This window comes from Anolis sagrei, chromosome 1 (assembly GCF_037176765.1).
Source record: "Anolis sagrei isolate rAnoSag1 chromosome 1, rAnoSag1.mat, whole genome shotgun sequence".
Taxonomy (NCBI): Eukaryota; Metazoa; Chordata; class Lepidosauria; order Squamata; family Dactyloidae; genus Anolis; species Anolis sagrei.
Window position 1 is genome coordinate 8,838,500 of NC_090021.1, and position 26,155 is coordinate 8,864,654.

Sequence of the window (26,155 nt, forward strand, 5' to 3'; positions counted from 1 at the left end):
GAGAGATCCACTCCTATGTTACGGCAGCTCCACTGGCTGTTGGTCCCCTTCTGGACTAAATAAAAAGTGCTGGTCATTCCCTTTAAAGCCCTAAATGGCTCAGGTCCAGACTACTTGACTGACCACATCTCCTCCTACAAACCAACTTGGGCGCTGCGGTCAGCGAAGGCACTGTTGTTGGTCCCACTCCCATCTCAAGTGCAGCTGGTGGAATGAGAGAAAGGGCCTTTTCAGTGGTCACTCCTCACCTCTGGAACTTTCTCCCTAAAGAAATAAAGCTGGCCCCTTCCATCCTCTCCTTCAAAAAAAACAACTGAAGACTCACCTTTGCTCACTAGCATATTGAGATGAGGAGAATTAGACAATGGTCCTTGGCAGCTCCTTCTCGACACATCAGCATTTTTGCAAACAAAGACCCTCGGCAAAAGCAGGCACATATGGCAGTATGGCAGTAAATCAGGACATATGGGACTTACAGTCATTGGAAGCATCCCTGAAAATGACTAATTTTTAAATGACTATAGTTGAAATACAGTTGATGTATAGTACACTTCATATATTATTCAGTTAACATGAAATCAGTTAGAAATGTACCTGTATGCTAAATACATGAAGTTTGTAAGTAAATTAACTATGTTAACTTTTAACAAAGACTACTTATTTTTTGGTCTCTTGAGATCATGATTTAAAACCCATATATTTTATGGGAAAGTGAATATGTTTTTGGGCAGCTGAAATAACACTTCTGAAGGACTGCTACATATTTTGTGCATTGGCATATCTTTGTTCCTAACAGTTCAAAGAGATAACCATGGATATCAGTCTAACAGCTGAGAAACCTAAATTGCCTTGCATGAATCTTAGTGGATGTTTACCACTAAGGAGAAGATTGACTCAAGTGAGTTTTTAACTCTTCTCAGGAAGCTCATACTTTACAAAAGGTTACAATCTCTAACACGGTCATGCCTTTCCAAAAGGTTATGATTATACAATAGCATCATCACTTCCGGTCATATGAAATATCATATGAAAGCTGACTGGCACAACCTGGGGATCACAACTAGATACAGTGAAGACATCCGCCCTTGAGTTAATGTACTCTGCTGCTGAGTACGCATGCCCAGTGTGGAACACATCTCACCACGGTAAAACAGTGGATTTGGCTCTTAATGAGACATGCCCCATTATCGTGGGATGTCTGCGCCCTTATACACTGGAGAAATTACACTGTTAAGCCGGTATTGCACCACCTGCCATCCGCCGGGAAGTAGCAACCAATAGTGAAAGGACCAAGGCAGTGACATCTCTGGCCCATCCCCTGTTCAGATATCAGCCAGCACGCCAATGCCTTAAATCAAGAAATATCTTTTAATATCTACAGAGATACTCACAGGAAGTGAGTATCTCTGCAAGTGAGAGTGCAACAGTGGCAGGCTAAAACCCACCACCTCAACCCATGGCTGATACCAAATGAGAGACTTCCTCCTGGGCACACAGAAGACTGGGCGACTTGGAAGGTGCTGAACAGACTGTGCTCTGGCACCACGAGATGCAGAGCCAACCTCAAAAAATGGGCCACAAAGTGGAGTCCATGACATGCGAGTGTAGAGAAGAGCCAACCATAGAGCACCTACTACAGTAGAACCTGCGCCCTGCCACATGCACAATGGAGGACCTTCTTATAGCAACACCAGAGGCACTCCCAAGTGGCCAGCTACTGTCCAAAGGACATGCCAAGTTTGCAAACTTTGTGTTGTTTTTTTTTAAAAAAAAATACAATACAACTGTTTGGTTTGCTCCTGATACGATAAATATACCAATAGTGTGAATACCAATTAATCTTCAAAAGGGTCATGCTTCCAAAAGCCTGTGGAAATTCCTGGTTTTCCCAATATGTGCTGTTTTTGTTAAGCAAGACAGTGGCATCAGATTTCGTTGTTGTTTTGGCCTTACCACATGGATCAATTACAACAGAATGTCATAATATACCCATGTTCACCATACTTTGATTCAATTTTTTCCATTGCGGACCTTTCTCCATTCCCAGCCCCCTTTCCTCCCCACAGCTGAAGCAACAAATGAACCTTGGCCATTCCTCTCTATGCGCCAACACAGGGCCCTCATTTTATTTAAAGCAGAGTGGGATTATAGGGAGACCTTGCCAGCTTGCGCAAGGGTGCGGAGCCACCTCTTCAGATAAGCGCTCTCCATTCATTAGACGGAGAGATTTTAAAGGCCTCTTTACAAGGGCATTCTTTGAGTGATTCTGTGATGCCAAATAAATATTTTAGAAGCCTCTTGATTTCCCCAAATTAGAACACGGCACATAATGCAATCACGCACTTGATTTGCTTTAATGCCTTTCAGCTGTACTTGGCTGCTGGTGATGTCATCAGACCATAATATCCATTGAGTTTTCCCCCACTTCATGTCTGTTTAAGCAAGAGAGAAACACACTTGACAAAAATGTCGGCCGTGGGCGCACAATGCGTAAAGGGCTTGCTTTTCTAGATGTGTAGAAGGAGAGCGCTAAAATTAAGTGCATCGACACCCCCTGAGCATTCAGACGGCTCAGCAACTCACCCACCTCTTCCTGCTTTTTGTCTCCTTAGGGATGCGGCAAGGGAATGATGTTGGTACACAGTATCGCTCCGCCATCTATACATATTCCCCGCAACAGATGGAAGCCGCCTTGAAGTCTCGAGATGAGTTCCAAAAGGTAAGTTTCAGAAGACCATATAAGGTGAATGCTTCCAAACTTCCCACGAACATCCAACTTTGGGCACAAAACATAGCTAGGTTTTTCTTTTTGCCATCAGACTGCACTTCTGAAAAGTTTCTCAAAAGTTTTAAGTGTGGTTTTCTCGGTTCCCTGGAGACTCCTGTGATACTATTAGCTTCAGTGCACTTCACTCAATGATCCCTTGGCCTCTGTATACTTTTCCTTTGGTGTCATTCATCACAGAAATGAGAATTCATCACCCAGAACTACATCTTGATGTTGCCATCTCTCTCTCTTGTAAAAACTGGGATTTGCATGACATTGCTTAATGTTTTCCGAGCTTCTTTTTCTCATACATTTAAATATATCTTTGGCTGTTATGGGCCAAAATAAGAGAGCAACAAAGCCAGTAGATTTCAAGTTCCTGCCTGCAGAAAGGCCTACTACCCAAGCTCTGTTTCTTTGTGTCATTTTTATTAGACGAGGTTGTACAGATGCATTAGATGAGGTTGTAGAGATGTTATTTGCTGGAGGTTGCAAACAGACGCATGAGAGACAATGACCTGAAATCAGATCCTGACAAAATGGTGGCACGGTGGACTTGGCCATAGTCTCTAGACTGAGGAAGCTGGTATTCTACTTGTGTTGCTCTTCCTCTGAAGAAGGAGATGTGTGTAACTTAGGGATATTTCTCAGTCTAACATTGTCATTACTTCTAGAAACTCAAAGAGACTTATGCCTAGGAGTATCTCCAATAAATACTGGTTTATTGTGTCAACTGTTACCTTTCTTGGATAGATGTGCCCAAATGAATCATGCTGTGATAGCAACCTGGTTAGATTTTGATAATGCGTTGTCTCTGGCAATAGTATACATTTGAAGTTCATTGTCACTTAGGCCATATTGTGACAATTCCTTAAAAACTACTATTTTTTGTTGAGCTTTGCTGAAACTGATGGTTATCCTTGCCAAAGCCTTAAGTATCTTGAGACCCAGTTAGGTAAAGAAGCACAATATCATTCTGTTCATGAACTAAGATCTCCATAGAACATCCTCAAATTGCCAACACCATGTGTTTAGCAATACTGTATACAGTCACCTACTCTCTAGAGCAGGGGTCCTCAAACTTTTTAAACAGAGGGCCAGGTTATGGTCCCTCAAACTGTTGGAGGGCTGGATTATAATTTGAAAAAAAAATGAATGAATTCCTATCTTATTTGTAGTGCAAAAAAACACTTAAAAGCAATACAATAATTAAAATGAAGAATAATTTTAACAAATATAAACTTATATTTCACTGGGAAGTGTGGGCCTGCTTTTGGCTCATGAGATAGGATTATTGTTGTTGTTGTTGTTGTGTGCTTTCAAGTCATTTCAGACTTAGATTGACCCTGAAAGAGGGCCGGGTAAATGATCTTGGAGGGCCGCATCTGGCCCCCGGGCCTTAGTTTGAGGACCCCTACTCTAGAGCAGTGGTTCTCAACCTGTGGGTCTCCAGATGTTTTGGCCTTCAACTCCCAGAAATCCCAACAGCTGGTAAACTGGAATGAGTCTGTTTGGCACTGTTTGGCACTGTTCCTGACGTTTTGCCCACATCTGTGTCAGGTGCCCTGAGACATTATGAGGTGTATTGGAAACTAAACAAGGGAAGTTTATATATCTGTGGAAGGTCCGGAGTGGGAGAAAGAACTCTTGTCTGTTGGAGGCAAGTGGGAATGTTGCAATTAATCACCTTGATTAGCATTGCAATGCTTTTCAGCTTCAAGGCCTGGCTGGTTGCTGCCCAGGGGAATCCTTTGTTGGAAGGTGTTAGCTGGACTTGATTGTTTCATGTCTGTTTTCAGAGTGTTGTTCTTTATTTACTATCCTGATTTTAGAGTTCATTTTCATGTTTTCCTCCTTTCTGTTGAAATTGTCCACATGCTTGTGGATTTCGATGGCTTCTCTGTGTAGTCTGACATGGTGGTTGTGAGAGTGGTCTAGCATTTCTGCATTCTCAAATAATATGCTGTGTCCAGGTTAGTTCATCAGGTGCTCTGCTATGGCTGACTTCTTTGGTTGAGTTAGTCTGCAATGCCTTTCATGTTCCTTGATTCGTTTGTTGGTCCCTACGTAGACTTGTCCACAGCTGCATGGTATACGAGAGACTACTGCAAAGGTGAGAGGATCCCTCTTGTCCTTTGTTGAAAGTAGCATTTGTTGGATTTTCTTAGGGTCTGTGGATTGTTTGTAGGTTGTGTTTCTTCATCTGGTTTCTTTATGTGGTCAGTGATTCCCTTGATGTATGGCAAGAACACTTGTCCTCTGGATGGATCTTTGTCCTTACTCTCATGGCTTGTTCCTGGCCTTGCAGCTCCTACAGTTGACTTCTCCTACAGTTATCTTTACCTTGTTTCCTTTTCAGCATCATTTTTTTTTTAAAAAAGAATAATTTTGAAGAATTTTTTGCTTTGTTTTAGATGTAATTGTTTCATTTTAGGTTAATGTCCTGGTTGAAAAGTGGGTGATGTTTTTTCTCCATAGTCTTCAGTATTCTTGTTGACAAATGGATTCCGAGAACTACCACCTAAAACAATAATTTTTCCCAGCTCTGTCAGAAAGATAGGAAGCTTCCATTTATGGAGACAGACTGGTTCTAGTTCAATGTGGTCTGTCATGTCATCATGGACCCTCTAAAGCAGTGGTTTTCAACCTGTGGGTCCCCAGTTGTATTGGCCTACAACTCCCAGAAATCCCAGCCACTTTATCAACTGTTAGGATTTCTGTGAATTGAAGGCCAAAACATCTGGGGACCCACAGTTTGAGAACCACTGCTCTAGGGTCTCATGTGGGATAAATGCCATCTCCTAATCTCTGTGATCCCTTTTACTGGAAATGACAAGATAGGGACCCGGATCATTTACATTCATTGCATATTCTCTGCCACTTAGCTACCGTCCTTCCCCAAATGTGTCTTTTAACTATCTGTGGAAGATGAACCCTTTCCTTCCTCCATTCAAGAGGCCTGAAAGTAGTTCTAGTCAAGCTACATTATTGGTTTTTTCTCACTTTAAGTGTGGTTTTTCATTCAACACGTTGGAGATGGTTGAAAACTATCCCTCCTCTTTTCCTGCCCTGCAAGCGCTTTCCCTCCTGAATACTAAAAGGACAGGAATGGTGGAAAAGGGGACCGTGGCAATAGGATTTCATTGCTGAGGCTGCCAGCGGCACTCTCGGAAGAGCTGAACACGTTGAACTCGCCAATTTCCACCTGGCAGGCTTGACTCCCCCTTCGCTCCCACTTAAGCTGCGGTTCAGTGTCAGCGGCTCCCCCCTGGTGCGCTCCGACTGGGGCTGGCAATCCTGTCATTGTCTGTCTGTTTTGGGCTGCCAACTTGGATGGAAAAGTACTGGGCTGTGACTGACTGATAGGAGGTCAAACGTGACTGTGAGAGCAGCAGGGGTTGGCCCTCTCTGCTTAGAGGCAGAAGCCTGAGCTGTGAGGGCTTCAACCATTCTTCAGCCAACGTCCACAGCTTCCCTGTTGCTCTTTCCTCACATTCGATCTCAAAGCCACACATAGTAGTACCTTTTTTTCAAATCTAACCACCATTGTTACCTGCTCACAGGTGCCATCTTTGCATCTTGCCACCTCCCACACTTTCTGCAGTACTTTGTGGGTGCAATACTTTGTTGTCATCCTGGAGCAACCTATGTAGCATCACAGGACGGGAATTCAGTGCTATGAGGTTTTCTCCAACTGTTTCTGCCCATCAGAAGTCCAAGTTTTTTGGAAGCAATATAACATACTAGCGGTCCCCTGCCACGTGTTGCTGTGGCCCAGTCTGGTGAACTGGAAAATAAAGTAATGAGAAAGTGTTGGTTTCTAATATATGTAATGTCTTTATGCTTGTGGGAAAACAATATTTCTTGCTGTTTCTTTGCCAGTGTTGATGTGGAGATTGTCTGGTTTGCCTACTCTGGAACATGCAACATATAATTGTCCTTCTTTAGGGGCCCCTTTCAAATCTTTGATACTACATCTGTCATATACATGTGTGTGTGTGTGTGAATGGCTGGATGGCCCTTTGTCAGGAGGGCTTTGATTATGTTTTCTTGATTATGGTGAAGGGAGTTGGACTGGATGGCCTTAAGGCAGCATTTCTCAACCTGGGGTTTGGGACCCTTGGTGGGGGGTTGCGAGGGGGTGTCAGAAGGGAAAACACAGTATTTTCTGTTGATCATGAGGATTCTGTGTGGGAAGTTTGCCCCAATTCTGTCGTTGGTGGGGTTCAGAATGCTCCTTGATTATAGGTGAACTATAAATCCCAGTAACTGCAACTCCCAAATGTCAAGGTCTATTTTCCCCAAACTCCATCTCTGTTTATATTTGGGCATATTGAGTATTTGTGCCAAGTTTGGTCCAGATCCATCATTGTTTGAGTCCACAGTGCTCTCTAGATGTAGGTGAATTACAACGCCAAAACTCAAGGTCAATGCCCACCAAACCCTTCTAGTGTTTTTTGTTGGTCAGGGGAATCCTGTGTACCAAGTTAGGTTCAATTCCATCGTTGGTGGAGTTCAGAATGCTCTTTGATTATAGGTGAATCCCAGCAAGTACACCTCCCAAATGACAAAATCACAGATTTTTGAGTGATGGTCACTCCTTGTGTTGTTGCCAAATTTGGTGTGATTTCGTTCATTGGTTCTTTTGTTTTTAAGGTACTCATTACGCACAGAGCATTTTTATATATATAGATTAAGTTAAGTTCAATAAGTGAGAACATCTTAAAGTTATCTGTGAACCACCACCACTCAGTAGTAGAAAATCAGTCCCCTTTTCAAACAGGAAGAAAAAGTTTATGGAAACTGGAGTGGGTATTTGTGTGTCCATGCAAAAGCAACCCTTGTTTATTGAAGCTGGGAAAAGGAAGACATCCCTGATTAGCTCTGGCCAAAGGCAAAAACCTCTGGGAGCCTAGCTGCATAGGACATAGCTTCGTTTCCCAATTGAGAGGATACAGTTGGGCTGATATATCAGTCTTACCCAACAACAGAACCACCAAACTGGAAAGTCACCCCCATGGTCATCTAGATCAACCCCCTAAAAATAGTATCCAATCTCAAGTTCATCGCCACTTGGGCTATATTGTGACACTAGTGTTTGCTGTTGCGGCCATCTCAAAGTGGCGGTTATCATTGTCAGTCTTAAGTATCATGGAGCCCAAATATGTGAAGAGGCACCATATCGTTCTGTTCATGTACTATGATCTTCCCAAATTACCAACAGTTCTGGATAGGTAGCCATCCAACTTCTGCTTAATCCACCACCTTAATCTGACTTACAAGAAGCACTGCTTGACTATCAAGCAAAAAGTTGGTACTTGAAATAACATTGTATGAAAGCTGACTGGCACAACCTGGGGATCACAACCAGATACAGCAAAGACATCTGCCTTTGCACTTCGCTACTCTGTTGCTGAATACACATGCCCAGTGTGGAAAACATCACACCATGTTAAAACAGTGGATGTAGCTTTTAATGAGACATGCCGCATTATCAAAGGATGTCTATGCCCAACACTGCTGGAGAAATTATACTGTTTAGCCGGTATTGCACCACCTGATAACAACTGGAAAGTAGCAGCCAATAATGAAAGGACCAAGGCAGTGACATCCTCGGCCCATCCTCTGTTCTGATGCCAGCCAATTCAAGAAATAGCTTTCTAAGATCTACAGAGATGCTCACAGGAACACCTAAGCAAGCGAGAATCCAAAAGTGGCAGGCTAAAACCCAGAACCTTAAGTCATGGCTGATACCGGATGAGACACTCACTTCTGGACACATAGAAGACTGGTTGAATTTGAAGGTGCTGAACAGACTGCGCTCTGGTACCACGAAATGCAGAGCCAACCTTCAAAAATGGGGCTACAAAGTGGAGTGTGCAAACCACAGACCACCTACTACAGTGTGGTCTGAACCCTGCCACATGCACAGTGGAGGACTTCCTTACAGTGCCACTAGAGGCACTCGAAATGACCAACTTCTGGTCAAGGAAATTTAGCATAATGCCAAGTTTCTAACTTTGTTTGCGGTGATTTTAAATAAGTGGTTTTAATGTTAATATGTTTTAGTGATCATTTTAATGTATATAGTAAAGGTAAAAGTTTTCCCTTGGTATATAAATACTGTAAATAAATAAACATTAAGGCTAGTCATGTCCAACTCAAGAGGAGGGTGCTCATCTCCATTTCTAAGCCAAAGAGCTGACATTCTTTGTAGACGCCTCCACGGTCATGTGGCCAACATGACTACATTTAGTGCCGTTACCTTCTTGCAGAAATGGTACCTATTGATCTACTCACATTTGCATGTTTTCAAACTGCTAGGTTGGCAGAAACTGGGAGTAACATTGGGAGCTCACCCCACTCCCTGGATTCGAACCGCCGACCTTTCAGTCAGCAAGCTCAGCAGCTTAGTGGTTAAAATATGTTTTATTTTATTTGTTGTAATGTTCATGTTGGCATCGAATTGCTGCCTATATATATAAGCCACTCTGAGTCCCCTAAGGGGTGAAAAGGGCAGGGTATAAATATGGTAAATAAATAATAAATAAAGTTTATATATTAGAACTGTATCCTCAATTTGCTTCTGGCATGATAAATAAATAACCACCTTGCAAAGCAGTCTAACCTGCTGTTGAGCAGCATCCAGAGGTTGGTTGGACTGTTCAGTCTGAATCTTCAGTATTATTATTTGAATCTATTTGCTTAAACACAAAATGCTGGCTCTTGTATGATGCACTGCGACTTGTGGCATGCTCCAGGCAGGTCCACGGTAACCCATTTTCCATTCCAGGAGGGTTAGTGGATGGTGCATGACATTTGGATTCAGTGCCTCTCAATCTCCCAACCCAAGACATTCCTGGGACCAGCCAGGACTCGCAAATACCTTGGCCGGCATTGGCACGCGTTAAGGTTGTGTTCATGCCAGGAACTTTCGTGGATTCCACTCCATAGCTCTGGACCTCTTCTCTGGCCACCCCCAGCAGAGTTGGCTCAGCCCTGCCGTGGCATTAATACAATGGATTCTTCTTTTGGAGCTCTGGCTAATCCAAGCTAAATAGCCCGTTGGCTTCTCTCTGGGAGCATTAACCATCACCTTCCCTGTTTCTGTGTTGCTGTAATCTTTTCTTACTATTCCAATTGTTTAATTATATTTTGTGAGACCGTTTCTGCCCCCTCCCCTTCCAAACTTGTCATTATCTCTTCCCAATGTGCAAATTGGTGTTAAGTATCAACTGCCACAGCAAATAAACATCCACATTATTCAATGACATTTTATTACAGCAAAAGGGGGTGGGGGAAGTGGCTATAAATGACTTGCCTGCTGTAAGATGCGGAAATTTAGAATTATGATCGAGGGAGAACCTGGTTCATTTCATTGCCCTCTGGCGGCCTTGGAACATCTCTACAGCAGGCCATGTGTCTCCTTTCTTCAGGCAGAAGTGGGCAGCATCATGATATTTGGAAGTATCAGAAAATGTTCAAAAGTTGATGAGAAACTAAACATTTCATAGAATCATAGAATCAAAGAGTTGGAAGAGACCTCGTGGGCCATCCAGTCCAACCCCCTGCCAAGAAGCAGGAATATTGCATTCAAATCACCCCTGACAGATGGCCATCCAGCCCCTGTTTAAAAGCTTCCAAAGAAGGAGCCTCCACCACACTCCGGGACAGAGAGTTCCACTGCTGAACGGCTCTCACAGTCAGGAAGTTCTTCCTCATGTTCAGATGGAATCTCCTCTCTTGTAGTTTGAAGCCATTGTTCCGCGTCCTAGTCTCCAAGGAAGCAGAAAACAAGCTTGCTCCCTCCTCCCTGTGGCTTCCTCTCACATATTTATACATGGCTATCATGTCTCCTCTCAGCCTTCTCTTCTTCAGGCTAAACATGCCCAGCTCCTTAAGCCGCTCCTCATAGGGCTTGTTCTCCAGACCCTTGATCATTTTAGTCGCCCTCCTCTGGACACATTCTAGCTTGTCAATATCTCTCTTGAATTGTGGTGCCCAGAATTGGACACAATATTCCAGGTGTGGTCTAATTTATTGGCAATATTGGGAGCGAGAAGTGCAGGATACATTTGTCCTTATGTTTAGTGTATTTCAACATAATACACAGGCCTAATGTATATAAATATGGAAGATACTCTGTGTGTGTTTATGAGTCTAGGTCCTGCTCTCCATTATATAACCAGTTTATGACTTTGCTAAGCAGAAGATGGAGCCCCCGGTGGCGCAGTGGGTTAAAGCACTGAGCTGCTGAGCTTGTTGATCGAAAGGTCGCAGGTTCGATTCTGGGGAGCGGCGTGAGCTTCCGCTGTCAGCCCTAGCTTCTGCCAACCTAGCAGTTCGAAAACATGCAAATGTGAGTAGATCAATAGGTACCGCTCCGGCGGGAAGGTAACGGCGCTCCATGCAGTCATGCCGGCCACATGACCTTGGAGGTGTCTACGGACAACGCCGGCTCTTCGGCTTAGAAATGGAGATGAGCACCACACCCCAGAGTCAGACATGACTGGACTTAATGTCAGGGGACTATCTTTACCTTTACCTTAAGCAGAAGATTGCATTTTCTATGGAAGGAAGGGCAGCCAGAGATTAATATTGTCATCCTAGACTTAACATGACTATTTGGGACTCACTTCTAAGTAAACATGCTGAAGAATCCTGAGAATGGATCAACAAAACAAAGCTAAGTAGAAATCATTTCATGATATTGGTTCTGCAGTGTGTCTCCTGTATCTCTGTGGTCTGTGCCTACACAGAGCATTGCAGAGAATCTTTTAGAGCAGCGTTTCTCAACCTGCGGGTTGGGATCCCTGGGGGGGGGGGGGTCGTGAGGGGGTGTCAAAGGGATCACCAAAGCCCATCAGTATTTTCTTTTGGTCATAGGGGTTCTGTGTGGAAACTTTGGCCCAATTCTGTCGTTGGTGGGGTTCAGAATGCAACTACAACTCCCAAATATCAAGGTCTGGAACCAAACTCCACCGGTGTTCACATTTGTCCAGATTGTGTATTTTTGCCAAGTTTGGTCCAGATCCATCATTGTTTAAGTTCACAGTGCTCTCTGGATGTAGGTGAATTACAACTCCAAGACTCAAGGTCAATGCCCCCCAAACCCTCCAGTAATTGCTGTTGGTTATGGGAGTTCTGTGTGCCAAGTTTGGTTCAGTTACATTGTTGGTGGAGTTCAGAATGCTCTTTGATTGTCGGTGAACTACAAATCCAAGTAACTACAACTCCCAAATGGCAAAATCAATCTCTCCCCCCCCCCCCCCCAAACCCACCAGTATTCAAATTTGGGTGTATCAGGTATTTGTACCAAATTTAGTACAAATTTCTCTGAAGCTCTAGGTGCTCTCACTGCCTATTATAGGGAAAACCAGCTGATCCCCAACCCATCTAAAACACAGACATGTGCCTTTCACCTTAAGAACAGACAAGCATCCCGAGCTCTGAAGATCACCTGGGAAGGAATCCCACTGGAGCATTGCAGCGCACCCAAATACCTGGGAGTCACTCTGGACCGTGCTCTGACCTACAAGAAGCACTGCCTGAACATCAAGCAAAAAGTGGGTGCTAGAAACAATATCATACGAAAGCTGACTGGCACAACCTGGGGATCACAACCAGACACAGTGAAGACATCTGCCCTTGCGCTATGCTACTCTGCTGCTGAGTACACATGCCCAGTGTGGAACACATCTCACCACACTAAAACAGTGGATGTGGCTCTTAATGAGACATGTCGCTTTATCACGGGGTGTCTGCGCCCTACACCACTGGAGAAATTACACTGTCTAGCCAGTATTGCACCACCTGACATCCGCCGGGAAGTAGCAGCCAATAGTGAAAGGACCAAGGCAGAGACATCTCCCGCTCATGCCCTGTTTGGGTATCAGCCAGCACGTCAACGACTTAAATCTAGAAATAGTTTTCTAAGATCTACAGAGACACTCGCCGGAACACCTCAGCAAGCAAGAGTCCAAAAGTGGCAGGCTCAAACCCAGAACCTCAACCAATGGCTGATACCAGATGAGAGACTCCCCCCTCGGCACACAGAGGACTGGGCAACTTGGAAGGCGCTGAACAGACTGCGCTCTGGCACCACAAGATGCAGAGCCAACCTTAAGAAATTGGGCTACGAAGTGGAATCCTCGACATGCAAGTGTGGAGAGGAGCAAACCACTGACCACTTACTGCAATGCAACCTGAGCCCTGCCACATGCACAATGGAGGACCTTCTTGCAGCAACACCAGAAGCACTCCAAGTGGCCAGCTACTGGTCAAAGGACATTTAATCAACTACCAAACTCACAAATTTTGTATTTTGTCTGGTTTTTTTTTTTTTTTGCTTTGTTCTGTTAAAAATGTAATATAATCGACTGGTTGCACTGATACGATAAATAAATAAATAAATAAATAAATAAATAAATACCAAATTTAGTCCAGTGAATTGAAATACATCCTGCATATCAGATAGTTACATTACGATTTGTAACAGTAGCAACATTACAGTTATGTAATAGCAACGGAAATCATTTATGGTTGGGGGGTCACCACAACATGAGGAGCTGTATTAAGGGGTCGTGGCGTTAGGAAGGTTGAGAACCACTGTTCTAGAGCATAAAAATTTGATGGTCATTTCGATCCCTTGCATGAATACATACCCTTGAAATAGAGTCCTCCCTTTTTCGGATTTGTTATTTTATTCGGAGATGTCGCTGACATTACAATGGTGAGGGAGATTCACACTGCATTTGCTCAAAAGAATGTTTGCTTTGCTAGTCCATCATATCTTCGAGGGTTGTCTGCTTTCCATCAGACATCATAGAATCATAAAATTGGAAGAGACCTTAGAATCATCGAATCATAAAGTTGGAAGAGACCTCATGGGCCATCCAGAACAACTCCCTTCCATGAAGCAGGAAAATTGCATTCAGAGCACCCCCGCCATCTAGGCTCTGTTTAAAAGCCTCCCAAGAAGAAGCTTACACCACATTTCGGGGCAGAGAGTTCCACTGCTGAACAGCTCTCACAGTCAGGAAGTTCCTACTAATGTTCAGGTGGAATCTCCTTTCCTGTAGTTTGAAGCCATTGTTCCACATCCTAGTCTCTAGGGCAGCAGAAAACAAGCTTGCTCTCTCCTCACTATGACTTCCCCTCACATATTGATCCATGGCCCTCATCATGTCTCCTCTCAACCTTCTCTTCTGCAGACTAAACATGCCCACCTCTTTAAGCTGCTTCTCATAGGGCTTGTTCTCCAAACCCTTGATCATTTTATTTGCCCTCCTATGGACACATTCCAGCTTGTCAACATCTCCTTTCACTTGCAATGCCCGGAATTGGACACAGTATTCCAGGTGAGGTCTGACCAAGGCTGAATGGAGGAGTAGCAGTTCCGAAAGTTAATTCTTGAACATCGCATATCTGGATTTCCAAAATCTGAAATACTCCACAATCTGTAATTATCCATATGGGTGGCGAAGACCGTGACATCTTTGCTTTTGGATGGTCCAAAAACTTCTGCTTCATGCATAAGATGATGTCATATATTGTGTGCAAAATTACTTTTAGGCAACGTGTGCATGAAAGGTAAATGAATTTCATGTTTAGACTTGGGGCCCATCTCCAGGACATCTTGGGATGTGCATATATACAAATACAGGTATTTCAAAATCTGAACTCCAAAACATTTTAGTCTCAAGGATTTCGGCACTCAACCAGTGCAGCTCACAAGCAATCCACTTGAGCTCAGGCAATAAAAATGAAAAGATTAGTTGTGACGTGCCGGCAACACCTTTCATTGATACTTGAACACTAATAACAGGAACAGGGGCATTAAAGAAAAAAAACCCTACCATGCTGACGCAAATTGTAAATGTACAAGTCTGCTAACGTGTGCTGGAAAGTGCACCTCAGTTCTGTGAGTTGTTCGTTGACTTATTTTGGGGGATTTGAGTAAGCGGAACCTTTCAAACCACTCAAACTGGAGCAACATTGCATTTCCAAAGAGAGTCTCTCCCTCTGGTGGGAATGTTTCATTCCAGATGTGATCCCCCTCCTCAGCATCTCTTTTCCTTGCTTCTTCCACCCCCCCCCCCCCCAATGCAACATACTCATCTTGAATATGCTGCAGCGTGGTTGCCATAGCAGCTAGCCTAGGGACTGATGGTTGCATCCTGAGGAGGAGGAAGATGAGGAGGAAGAGGAGAGGAGGAAGGGGGAGGGCCCTCCCATATCAGGGGGTCACATGTGCAAGGGTGCTATTTATTGTTCCCCATCAGCTCAGCCTGGGATGCATTGAAAAGCCAGGTCAAGAAAGGGCAGCATCGGGGATTTTGCTGGGATTGCCAGCTGCGTGGCTGGTGTGGCCTTGGTCCCCAAAGACCCTTTTCCCCTCCACGTTCCCCAGATATGGACCCACATGCACAGCCAGACCGCCGCCAGGCAATGTCATGATCTTGACCCTCAAGCGAGGACATTGTCAAGGGACACAATTCGGAACGGAGGAGGGAGCCACTTTGGTTTAGCTCCATGCCGCGGCTCCCTTTGAAACTATTTAGGATTCAGATGCAGGCGGCGGCACGAGGGGGCCTTTCCTCCTGCCAGTTCAAACGACGGAAATGCAGATGACAGGCCTCAGATATTATAATTAACTTTCATTTACAGCGCAGCTGTCATCCGAATTGCTACCACCATCGAGGCTCCGAGAGGGCCGTTCTGCACCTGGACCAGATTTTAATTTTAAACCCCGTCCTCCTTTGATCTGCTCCCTCTCTCTTTTACGCACGCAAGCAAGCACACACACACACACACACATTCTGGTAGCAGTTCATTTGTAAAATAAATATTTCACACTCCTAAGCACCCAGCGCCTCATTGACAACATTAAGATTGGCACTTTCTGAAGCTGATTGGTACTTTGGCAGAAATGCTAAATGGGGAGGGGAAAATGCTTTCCACATGCCCAGAGTGCATGTGGGTACATTAGACTACTGTAATAAGCTGCACATGAGGCTGCCCTTCAAATGTTTTCAGAAGGTGCAAGAGGGAATTTTTGTTTGGGATTGTGGTTCACAAGTAGGTAAAGGTAAACGTAAAGATTTCCCCTTGACATTAAGTCTAGTTGTGTCTGACTTAATGGAGCTCCAATTTTGTTTGCTTTGCATTGAATGTTTGTTGCAGTCCTAAGTTTCAGGGACTCTGCAGATAGGTGGCTTCTTTTGGCTGCAATCATAGGGCAAGCCACCTGTCAATTATAGTTAGGTTCCCTGGTTCCACCCCCTTTGGGTTTTTGGAGGGAATAGGAGCCTTTTTGAGTTCTGTCCACACAGAGAAGCTTTCCATGCAGGACATAATACCAAGAGCTCCTGTAGAAAGCTTCGTCTTCTACGGCTTGACCGGGGTTATACATCCCACAGCTTGGCCGAGTATCATACAACCTTACAGCTCCTTTGCTGAAGTACTTCAGCCAGCCATCACTGAAACCTGAACTCCTTTTCCCCCCCTGGAAGTCTACAAAGCTCTGCTTGGTAAGGGTCGCTCGCGGAAGCCAGACGCAGTTGGTACCGGGTGCAGGGGCTCCACGCCAACAGAGGCAAGTACAGACTGCCCAGATTAGAAGTTAAGGATTTCCCCATTAGTTAAATTACAGTTAAGAAGATAGTGCCTGTTCCCAGTGAACAAGATTGAGAGAGCCAATAGACTATTAAGAAAGCCTTGAAGTACCTGTTTGTTTTCAATAATAAAGAACTTCGTTGCACATTTTAAGCAATCTAAAGACTCTGCTTTAAGGAAATCCAAAGGCCTTTAATCTTAGGCAGCTCCGGCGTCCCGTTGGGCACACAGAATTTATGTCCTGTCTACAGTCTTATGCACAGGCCCAGCGTGCGACAGCACACTGACTAAGGGGTGGTGCTCACCTCCATTTCTTTCTTTCTTTTTAAAAATAATTATAAATTTTATTTGATACATCCCAACAATTAACAGACTTTTGCCATACAGGACTTATTTCAGTATACATTATTCCAAAAATAAATATTCCTTTGTTGTTGTTCATTCGTTCATTCGTTTCTGACTCTTCGTGACCTCATAGACCGGCCCACGCCAGAGCTCCCTGTTTGCCGTCACCACCCCCAGCTCCTTCAAGGTCAAGCCAGTCACTTCAAGGATCCCATCCATCCATCTTGCCCTTGGTCCGCCCCTCTTCCTTTTTCCTTCCATCTTCCCCAGCTTCATTGCCTTCTCCAAGGTTTCCTGACTTCTCATTATGTGGCCAAAGTACTTCAACTTTGTCTCTAATATCCTTCCCTCCAATGAGCAGTCGGGCTTTACTTCCTGAAGTATGTACTGGTTTGATCTTCTCATGGTCCAAGGAACTCTCAGAATTTTCTTTCAACACCACAGTTCAAAAGCATCTATCTTCCTTTGTCAGCCTTCCTTATGGTCCAGCACTCACATCCACGGAGGTTACTATGGGGAATACCATTGCTTTAACTATGTGCATTTTCGTTGCCAGTGTGATGTCTCTACTCTTCAATATTTTATTGAGACTGGCCATTGCTCTCCTCCCAAGAAGGAAACGTCTCCTGATTTCCTGATTGCAGTCTGCATCTGCAGTAATCTTTGCACCTAGAAATACAAAATCTGTCACGGCCTCCATGTTTTCTCCCTCTATTTGTCAGTTATCAATCAGTCCAATTGCCATAATCTTGTTTTTTTTTATGTTTAGCTGCAACCCGGCTTTTGCGCTTTCTTCTTTCACCTTGATGATCAGGCTCCTCAGCTCCTCCTCGCTTTCGGCCATCAAAGTGGTGTCATCTGCATATCTGAGGTTGTTAATGTTTCTTCCAGCAATATTCACCCCAGCCTTGCATTTGTCAAGCCCCGCACATCGCATGATGTGTTCTGCATACAAGTTGAATAGGTTGGGGGAGAATAGACAACCCTGCCGTACGCTTTTCCCAATCTTGAACCAGTCTGTTGTTCCGTGCTCAGTTCTGACTGTTGTTATTTGGTCCTTATACAGATTCCCCAGGAGAGAGACAAGGTGGTTTGGTATGCCCATACCACCAAGAATGTATTATGATCCACACAGTCAAAGGCTTTAGAATAGTCAATAAAACAGAAATAGATGTTTTTCTGAAACTCCCTGCCTTTCTCCATTATCCAGTGGATATTGGCAATTTGGTCTCTTGTTCCTCTGGCTTTTCTAAACCCAGCGTGTACATCAATATTCCTTAAATGACATTTTTTACATTCCTTAGTTATGTATCACCCATCACCCCCGCCCTCCCCCATTCCCCCCACCCCCCTGGAATAGCAATTCTCAATGATGTCATTGCATCAGTTTAACTGTGTGGAAAGCCTGGTTCAAAATACTATATCTGTCATCTCCGTCTATTTTGTCAATTAGCACCGACCATTTCCTGAACCAGTCTTATTCTTTTTGGCTATTTATATACTTGTTTTTCTTTTGATTGATGAAATCATTAATTATATATTCTGATAGATAAGCCCACCAAGTTTCTAAATCCCATTTTGTATCGTCTCTCCATCCTCGGGCTATCGTGGCTTGTATTGCGGCTGTCAAATATTTTAGGATTTCTGTCCAATTATTGTTATCTTCCTTTGCCTTTATTGTGAGAGACATGAATCTAGCTTTATCCCACATGAGCTTCTGTTGTCAGCCCTAGCTTCTGCCAACCGAGCAGTTTGAAAACATGCAAATGTGAGTAGATCAATAGGTATCGCTCCGGCGGGAAGGTAACGGCGCTCCATGCAGTCATGCCGGCCACATGACCTTGGAGGTGTCTACGGACAACGCTGGCTCTTCGGCTTAGAAATGGAGATGAGCACCAACCCCCAGAGTCAGACATGACTGGACTTAATGCCAGGGGACTACCTTTACCTTTACCTAAGTCGAAAAGCCGGCATTGTCCATAGACACCTCCAAGGTCATGTGGCCAGCACGGTTACCTTCCTGCAGAAGTGGTACTTATTGAGTTGTTGTGAGTTTCCAGGCTGTATGGCCATGCTCCAGAAGTATTCTCTCCTGGCATTTCGCCTGCTCTATGGAAAGCATCCTCAGAAGTTGTGGGGTCTTGTGAAGTAACTATTGATCTACTCACATTGCATGTTTTCTAACTGCCAAGTTGGCAGAAACTGGGGCTAACACAGGAGCTCAACCTACTCCCTGGATTCGAACCATTGACCTTTCAGTCAGCAAGTTCAGCAGCTCAGTGGTTTAACCTGCTGCACCACTGGGGGCTTCACAACTAGAAGGGGGGTTAAACATTCCTCCCACCTCAATGTTTTCCTTATGAGAGCCCTAAAAACTGCCATTTGCCCTGTTAGAAAACCCATTAACTGGTGCTTGGCTCCATGACCCCTCATGGATACCAAAATCCATGGAAGCTGGAATCCTGTTATATACAATGGCACCATATTATGGCATTGCTTACAAAAAATGGCAAAATCAGAGTTTTATTTTGAGATTTAAAAATCTGTTTTCATGCAGTAAATAGTTGAGTCTGTGGATATGGAACCTGTGGATATGTAGACCAAACTATACATTCACGGGTATGTTTCCTGCAAGAGAGTAAATAGCAGCTTCAATATGAGCAGAACTTTTTATTGGGAAGATGATATTGGTTGGGAAAATGTTAAACCCCTCTTTCCTCTCCGCTGCCTCCTGATCTGGGTCAAGGATTTAAAAAGATTTAAATTTAATTACCTGTCTCTGTCTTCTAATTTTACTTTGAGATTTGAGGTTAAATGGAGCTGGCAGAATGATGCCCAACCTTTTGCAAAAAGAATTCTTGCCGGCATAATAAGACTTCCTCCTCTTTGCACACTCCCTCCCAGTTGTTCCAGAGGGTCCCACAAGCACAACATTGTGAGAATCTATGGGGCAAGGAGGCTGCAGTGCCGAGGTGAAACTTGTCCCCTCAGGTGCATTCCTTTCTACGGTGAATAAACCCCAGGAAATTTCAATTTCCTCCATCTTTGTTGTATCTATCAATGTTCTGTTCGTTTTGAGTGACATCATAACTCAAAAACCGCTGAACGAATTGCTGCCAAATTTGGCCACAAATTTGGCCAAATTTGCAGAAGAGAAGGCTGAGAGGAGACATGATGGCTGTGTGTAAATATGTGAGGGGAAGTCATAGGGAGGAGGAAGTAAGCTTGTTTTCTGCTGCCCTGGAGACTAGGACGCAGAACAATGGCTTCAATCTACAAGAAAGGAGATTCCAACTGAACATGAGGAAGAACTTTCTAATTGTGAGAGAGAGCTGTTCAGCAGTGGAACTCTCTGTCCTGGACTGTGGCGAGTGCTCCTTCTTTGGAGGCTTTGAAACAGAGGCTGGATGGTCATCTGTTGGGGGGTGCCTTGAATGCAATTTTCCTGTTTCCCATTGGCAGAATAATAATAATAATCATCATCATCATCATCTTATATATATATACTGTTCTGTCTCACCTGGGGGGGGGGGGGGGGGCTCAGTTTCCACATGTGCAAGATATACAGTGTATTCAAGACATAGACCAACATTATTAACACAAAAACATATACATTAAAACCAGTTCCAACTCTATTCTATCATATGAAATAAGCTGCAAGGGGCTGGAGTAGTTGGGTGGGCCTAGACCATCTAAGGGGGCAGGGCCAAAGCTAGTGCAGAGCAATATAGGGCCGGGGAGATGGAGAAAGTGCAAGGAGTGCTGCTAACAGTGACCACAGTGGGACCTGGGGCTACATTTCCAGGACTTATTAATAAACTATGAGAAGGACTGGGCAGGATGAGTACTTGGAGATGACGGGGTTAGCAAAGGGAGTGAAGAGCAAGGCCGAGTCCAGATGGATGGCCATCTGTCAGGGGTGATTTGAATGCAATGTTCCTGCTTCTTGGCAGGGGGTTGGACTGGATGGCCCATGAGGTCTCTTCCAACTCTTTGATTCTATGATTCTATTTATGACTTTGAGTCTGGGACTAGTAATTAGTCATTTTCAAAGGCCTGATGAAAACACCAAGTCTTCAAGTTCTTGCAAAACAAGGAAAGTGATCGGGTCTGTCTTAACTCTCTGGAGAAGGTGTTCCGGAGGTGGGGGACCACCACCGAGAAGGTTCTCTACCTCATCCCCACCAGCCGAGCATGAGACGGTGGTGGGAGCGAGAGAAGGGCCTCCCTGGAAGATTTTAGAGTACGCACCAGTTCATAGAAGGAGATGTGATCGCGGAGATGTGATCACTTTATAGGTCATGACCTGCACCTTTAATTTGGCTCAGCAAATGGGATTGGGCTGGATGGCCCAGGAGGTCTCCTCCATCTCAAGTGATAGTTAGGGAGGAATGGAGACTGAAAGTCCAGCTGCCTCCCAACCAAAGTCTTTACAGTTATGACGTTTTTAAGTATATCCAGCCTTGTTAGGAAAATCTCATTTGCTGTAGCATTAACGCCGGCCTTTATCCCTTCCATGCTTTGTTCATGCTTCCTTGTCACATTGTGCAGAAGGACAAGTGCCTCTCAGCAGACCAGATAAAGAAATCTTGCATCTATGACCAATCTTTCAAAACCCTTTATGCGTCCCTCTTTTCTGATTTGAAACATCTGCATTTTATCGTCAACGTGAGCTGCTTCTCCTGTTCAGACATATACCCAACAGCTAAGAAATCTCCTCTCTCAACCCTGTTTACAATGCGGTCTCCTTTCTTTGCAGACGCAAACTAATTCTAAAGAACTTCAGTTACATCTCATTCAGCATTCTGTTTTTACTGGATTGTTTAGCTTAGCGAGATGCTCTCTAGAATGACGAAGGGCTGGAGCTCAGCTTCCATTTTCCTTAAGTGCTCGCTAAGTGGTAAGAGCTGCATTAACCATTAGACTAAGTACACTACCAAGAGTTAGTGCTCCAGCCAAACTAGGATCCAGCTTTAATGATCTTCAAGCACTTCTCTAAGTAGCCTCATCCTCAGTGACCACCATACAAGCTCCTAGCTTTTTCTGGGCAAAGGAAAATTAGGGCATCTTGCTTGCTTCTCATGCACAGAACAATGCTTTCTGAATGTCTGTTTAGCGTATCAAAAAGAAACCTGAGAGAGGGCACAGTAGCTGTTTAAATACAGGGTTAGTCAAAATGCATAGGCCAATAAGCCATTCAATTGAATGGCTTATTGGCCTATGCATTTTGACTAACCCTGTATTTGCAGCCTTAGTCCCACTCTGTTCTGCTTTTGTCAAACCTCATCTGGAATAACCCTGTGTCCAGTTCTAGGCATCACAATCCAAGAAAGATATGGACTAGCTAAAACAGGCATGGGCAAATTTACTAACGTAGGGGCCGCTTGGTGGGCCGGAGAGGGGTCGGTGGACCGTGAGGGATTCTCCTCAAGTCCCTTTTCTGCTCTTTTCTCATCTTCCTCTTCTCTTTCAGAGGCAGAAAGCGGAGAAAAAACAGGAAACATTTGGATCCCAAAAGGGTTGGCCTTGGTCAGGATGAGATGGTGGATGGGAGAGAAAAAGTATATTTGTTAGACCCCGTATTGCCTTCTCATTATATTGAATCATATAACTCCAGAGTTGGAAGACCTCCAAGGGCCATCCAGTCCAACCCCCTGCCATGCAAGGAGGCACAATCAAAGCACTCCCAATAGACAGTCTTCAGAAAAGCATCCAGAGAAGGAGACTGCAATACACTCCAAGGCAGCCTGTGTCATTCTCCAGGAAGTTCTTCGTAATCTTTCAGTTGAATCTCTTTCCCTGCCATTTGAGCCCATTGCTCCCTTGGGGCCTGGTCTCTAGAGCAGCAGAAAGTCAGCCCCCCCTCCTCCTCAATGGGAAATCTTGAAACATGGTTCTCATGTTCCCTCTCGACCCTCTCTTCTCCCAGGAGGAAAGGAAGAAGGAAAAAGAAAGGGAAAAGGAAGAAAGGGAGGAAGTGGATGGAAGGAAGGGTAAAAGGGAATGGAGGGAGGGAGGAAAGAGAGAAAGAAGGAAAGAGAAAAGGGAAGAGAAGTAAGGAAGGATAAAGAGAGAAGAAGGGAGGAAAGAGGGAAGTAAGGACAAAAGGATGGAAGTGAAGGAAGGAGGTAGGGAGAAAGAGGGAGAGAAGGAAAGAGAAAAAGAAAGGAAGGAAAGAGAAACAGGGAAGGAGGAAGGAAAGAGGGAAGGAAGAAAAATCAGAAAGGTGGAAGGGAAGGAAGGAGGGAGAGAGAAAGAGGGAGGGAGGGAGTGAAGAAGGAAGGAAAGAAAAAAGAGAGAAAGGAAAGAAGGATGAAAGAGTGGAAAGGAAGGAGAAAGAGAGAGGGAAGAAAAGGAGAAGGAAATAAGGATAGGATTGTGAGTGAAAGGAGGGCCTGAGAAAAGAGCCCAAGAGGCCACATCCGTCCCCCAGGCCTGGCTTTACTCCTACCTGAGCTAGCATGTGTCCAGAGAAGGGAAACCAAAATGGCAAAAGGTCTGGAAGCCAAGCCCTCTGAGTGGTTTAGGGAGCTCGGTATGTTTAGCTTGGAGAAAAGAGAGGACATGATAGCCATGTTTAAATATTTAAAAGGATGTCCCATTGAAGAGGAGACAAGCTTGTTTTCTACCTCTCTGGGGACTAGGACATTCAAATTGCAAGAATACAAATTCCATCTAAACACTAGGAAGAACTTTCTGATTGTAAGAGCTATTCAGCAGTGGAATTTTTGCAGGGAGTCTGGTGGAGTTTCCTTCTTTGGAGGTTTTTAAGTAGAGGCTGGAGGGCCATCTGTTGGGAAGGCTTTTATGAGTGATGGTCACTCATTGGCCTGATAGGTGTCTTGTGTCCAAATTTGGTATCAATTTGCCCAGTGGTTTTTGAGTTGTGTTAATCCCACAAATGAACATTACATTTTTATTTATATAGATATTTCTGTGTCATATTGCTACATGAGTGTAGTATACTTACCGTATATCTTTGGCTGTTGATTTTGTGGTGGCCCAGATGCATGTTACTTTGATTCTTATACCAGTTTGGGGCTTTGCTCTAATTATTTTTTAGATAGCCAGTTGTACTTTTTCTAACAAAAAAAGTACAGTGCTAGTCTATTCCAAAATCCATCTTCAAGTACCATTATATATGAGGTGTAGTAACAGGATGTCCCTACAAATAATAGGAACCCTACAAATGAGTTGCTATGAGTTTTCTGGGCTGCATGGCCATATTCCAGAAGCATTCTCTCCTGACATTTCTCTCACATCTGTGGCAGGTTGTGAGGTCAGTTGGAAACTAGTGACGTTTCTATATCTGTGGACCACTGTAACAACTACCATGTCAGACTGCTCAGAGAAGCCATTGAAATCCACAAGAAGCATGTGGACAATTTCAACAGAAAGGAGGAAACCATGAAAAGGAACAAAATCTGGCTAGCAGTATTTTTTAAAAAACCCTCCATCAGGACAGTAAATAAAGAGCGACACTAAAAAAAGGGGGGAATTCCAAACAAGAATCAATTAGGGCCAGCTAACACCTCCCAACAAGGGATCCCCAGGCAGCAACCAGCTAGGCTTTGAAGGTGCAAGACCACTAAATGCTAATCAAAGTGGCCAGTTGCAAGATTCACATCTAGCTCCAACAGACAAGTGTTCTTTCTCCTGTTCTGGACATTCCACAGATATATAAACCCACTTGCCTAGTTTCCAACAAACCCCTCAACCTCTAAAGATGCCTGCCATAGATGTAGGCAAAACGTCAGGAGAGAATGCTTCTAGAACACGGCCAGACAGCTTGGAAAACTCACAGCAACCCAGTGATTCCAGCCATGAAAGCCTTCGACAACACGTCGCCTACAAATAATTTTAAATAAAATAAATATTGATGTTCGAATCTTCTCTTAAGTTCTTCTCCGTTGAGACCACACAATAGTTCTTTGACGTCCAAAGTCAAACCTCTCCTCTTCATTTCCAACCCTCTGCAATGGTCCTGTCCTTGGGTTGATGTAGGTTTTTTGGGCTATATGGCATGTTCTAGAAGCATTCTCTCCTGATGTTTCGCCTGCATCTGTGAGGTCTGTTGGAAACTAGGAAATTTGGGTTTATATATCTGTGGAGTGTCCAGGGTGGGAGAAAGAAACTCTTGTCTGTTGGAGCTAGGTGTGAATGTTTCAATTCAACAAGGTCCTCTCCATGTTGTGGTTGTTGTAGCTCCATGTTGTCCCCCTTGTTTTGTGGTAGACCAAAAAAAAAAACTCATTCTGAGAAGCAAATGCTGTCATCATTGTTCAAGAAACCAGGTTCTTTCCAAATTCAGTGGGTTTACCTTATTTCAAAATTAGTTGTTTGTTTTGTCTTATTCTCGTTCTGAGAGGAAGATAGTTTCTCTCAAGCACATACAACAATGCAGGGAAATTATGTATTCTCTTTGCACACACAACTTTTAAAAAAACCAAGGGTACATTTGAAGCCTACTAACCTTGACACGTCATAATTAAACTGCAAAGGGTATTTCATCTAGGAGGAAATGAAAAGAAACTCTCAAAATATTGTCATGAAACATCCTTGTGATATTGTGCCTTTACCAGGAATCAGGAAGGCAGATGAAACAAGGGGTCACTTAATGGCATTGTGGAAATAAAAGTGTTGTGAGAGGACAGGGGAGAAAAATAGGACAACAACAACAGGAAAGGGAGAGAAGAATTGTCGTCTACGACACACTATTGTTTATAGCAAACTTGTTTGGCTGAATTGTACATTTGCCCATTATCTTAACTCGTTATGCGCATGAAAATTGCATTCCTTACTTATTGTGAAGCCTGTGTACTGTTAACACAGCCACAAGGGTGCTGGAGTCGTATTATTTAAGCATCATTAGTATGCAAGGAGGTGCCTGGCTTCCCACTTAATCCCCTTGCAAAGTGGGCCTACAAGCTCTCTGTCTCTTTGTTATGACAGCGCAAGTCTTTGTGCTTCTAATGCAACACTAATAAGACTTTAAACCAGAGGGCTAAATTAGGGAGACGGGAAATTGAGAGACGAGAATAAACCCAGCAAATGGGGAGTTGGGAAAAGAAACATCAGGGACGGTAGAGTAAAGGTAGTGGTAAGTCTGTGTACCTTACACAGTGAGGCCGGTGACTCCCATATCAGTGGAGTAATGAATCTTCTCCGGGTTTTAGCTGGTTCTAAAAGGGCTATCCAAGGTGCTGGACCAGGTTAGGGATTGATTCAGCACTTTGGAGAGCTCCTAGAGTGAATGCAATGCCCCACTGACATGTGAATTGCTATTTGACACTGGATTGGAGTGAAGGGATGCAAGCAGCCCTTGGAGAGCTTAGCTATATGGGAAAGATATGTGGGGGTTAGTAAATGTAAATAAACAGAAGCTTTACTACAGTTTCCGAACCAAGATATACCCTGCAGTATAAT

General features: G+C 44.0%; 1 protein-coding gene across 2 annotated transcripts in view; it reads left to right on the top strand.

Moving 5' to 3' along the window:
• Positions 1-26,155, top strand: part of MSRA (methionine sulfoxide reductase A) — a 240,116-nt gene that overhangs the window by 160,867 nt on the left and 53,094 nt on the right. For both annotated transcript variants that reach the window (XM_060754659.2, XM_060754660.2), the window contains exon 5: positions 2,613-2,719. In XM_060754659.2, coding sequence (XP_060610642.2) covers positions 2,613-2,719 — 107 coding nt within the window. The remainder of the gene's footprint in view (positions 1-2,612; positions 2,720-26,155) is intronic.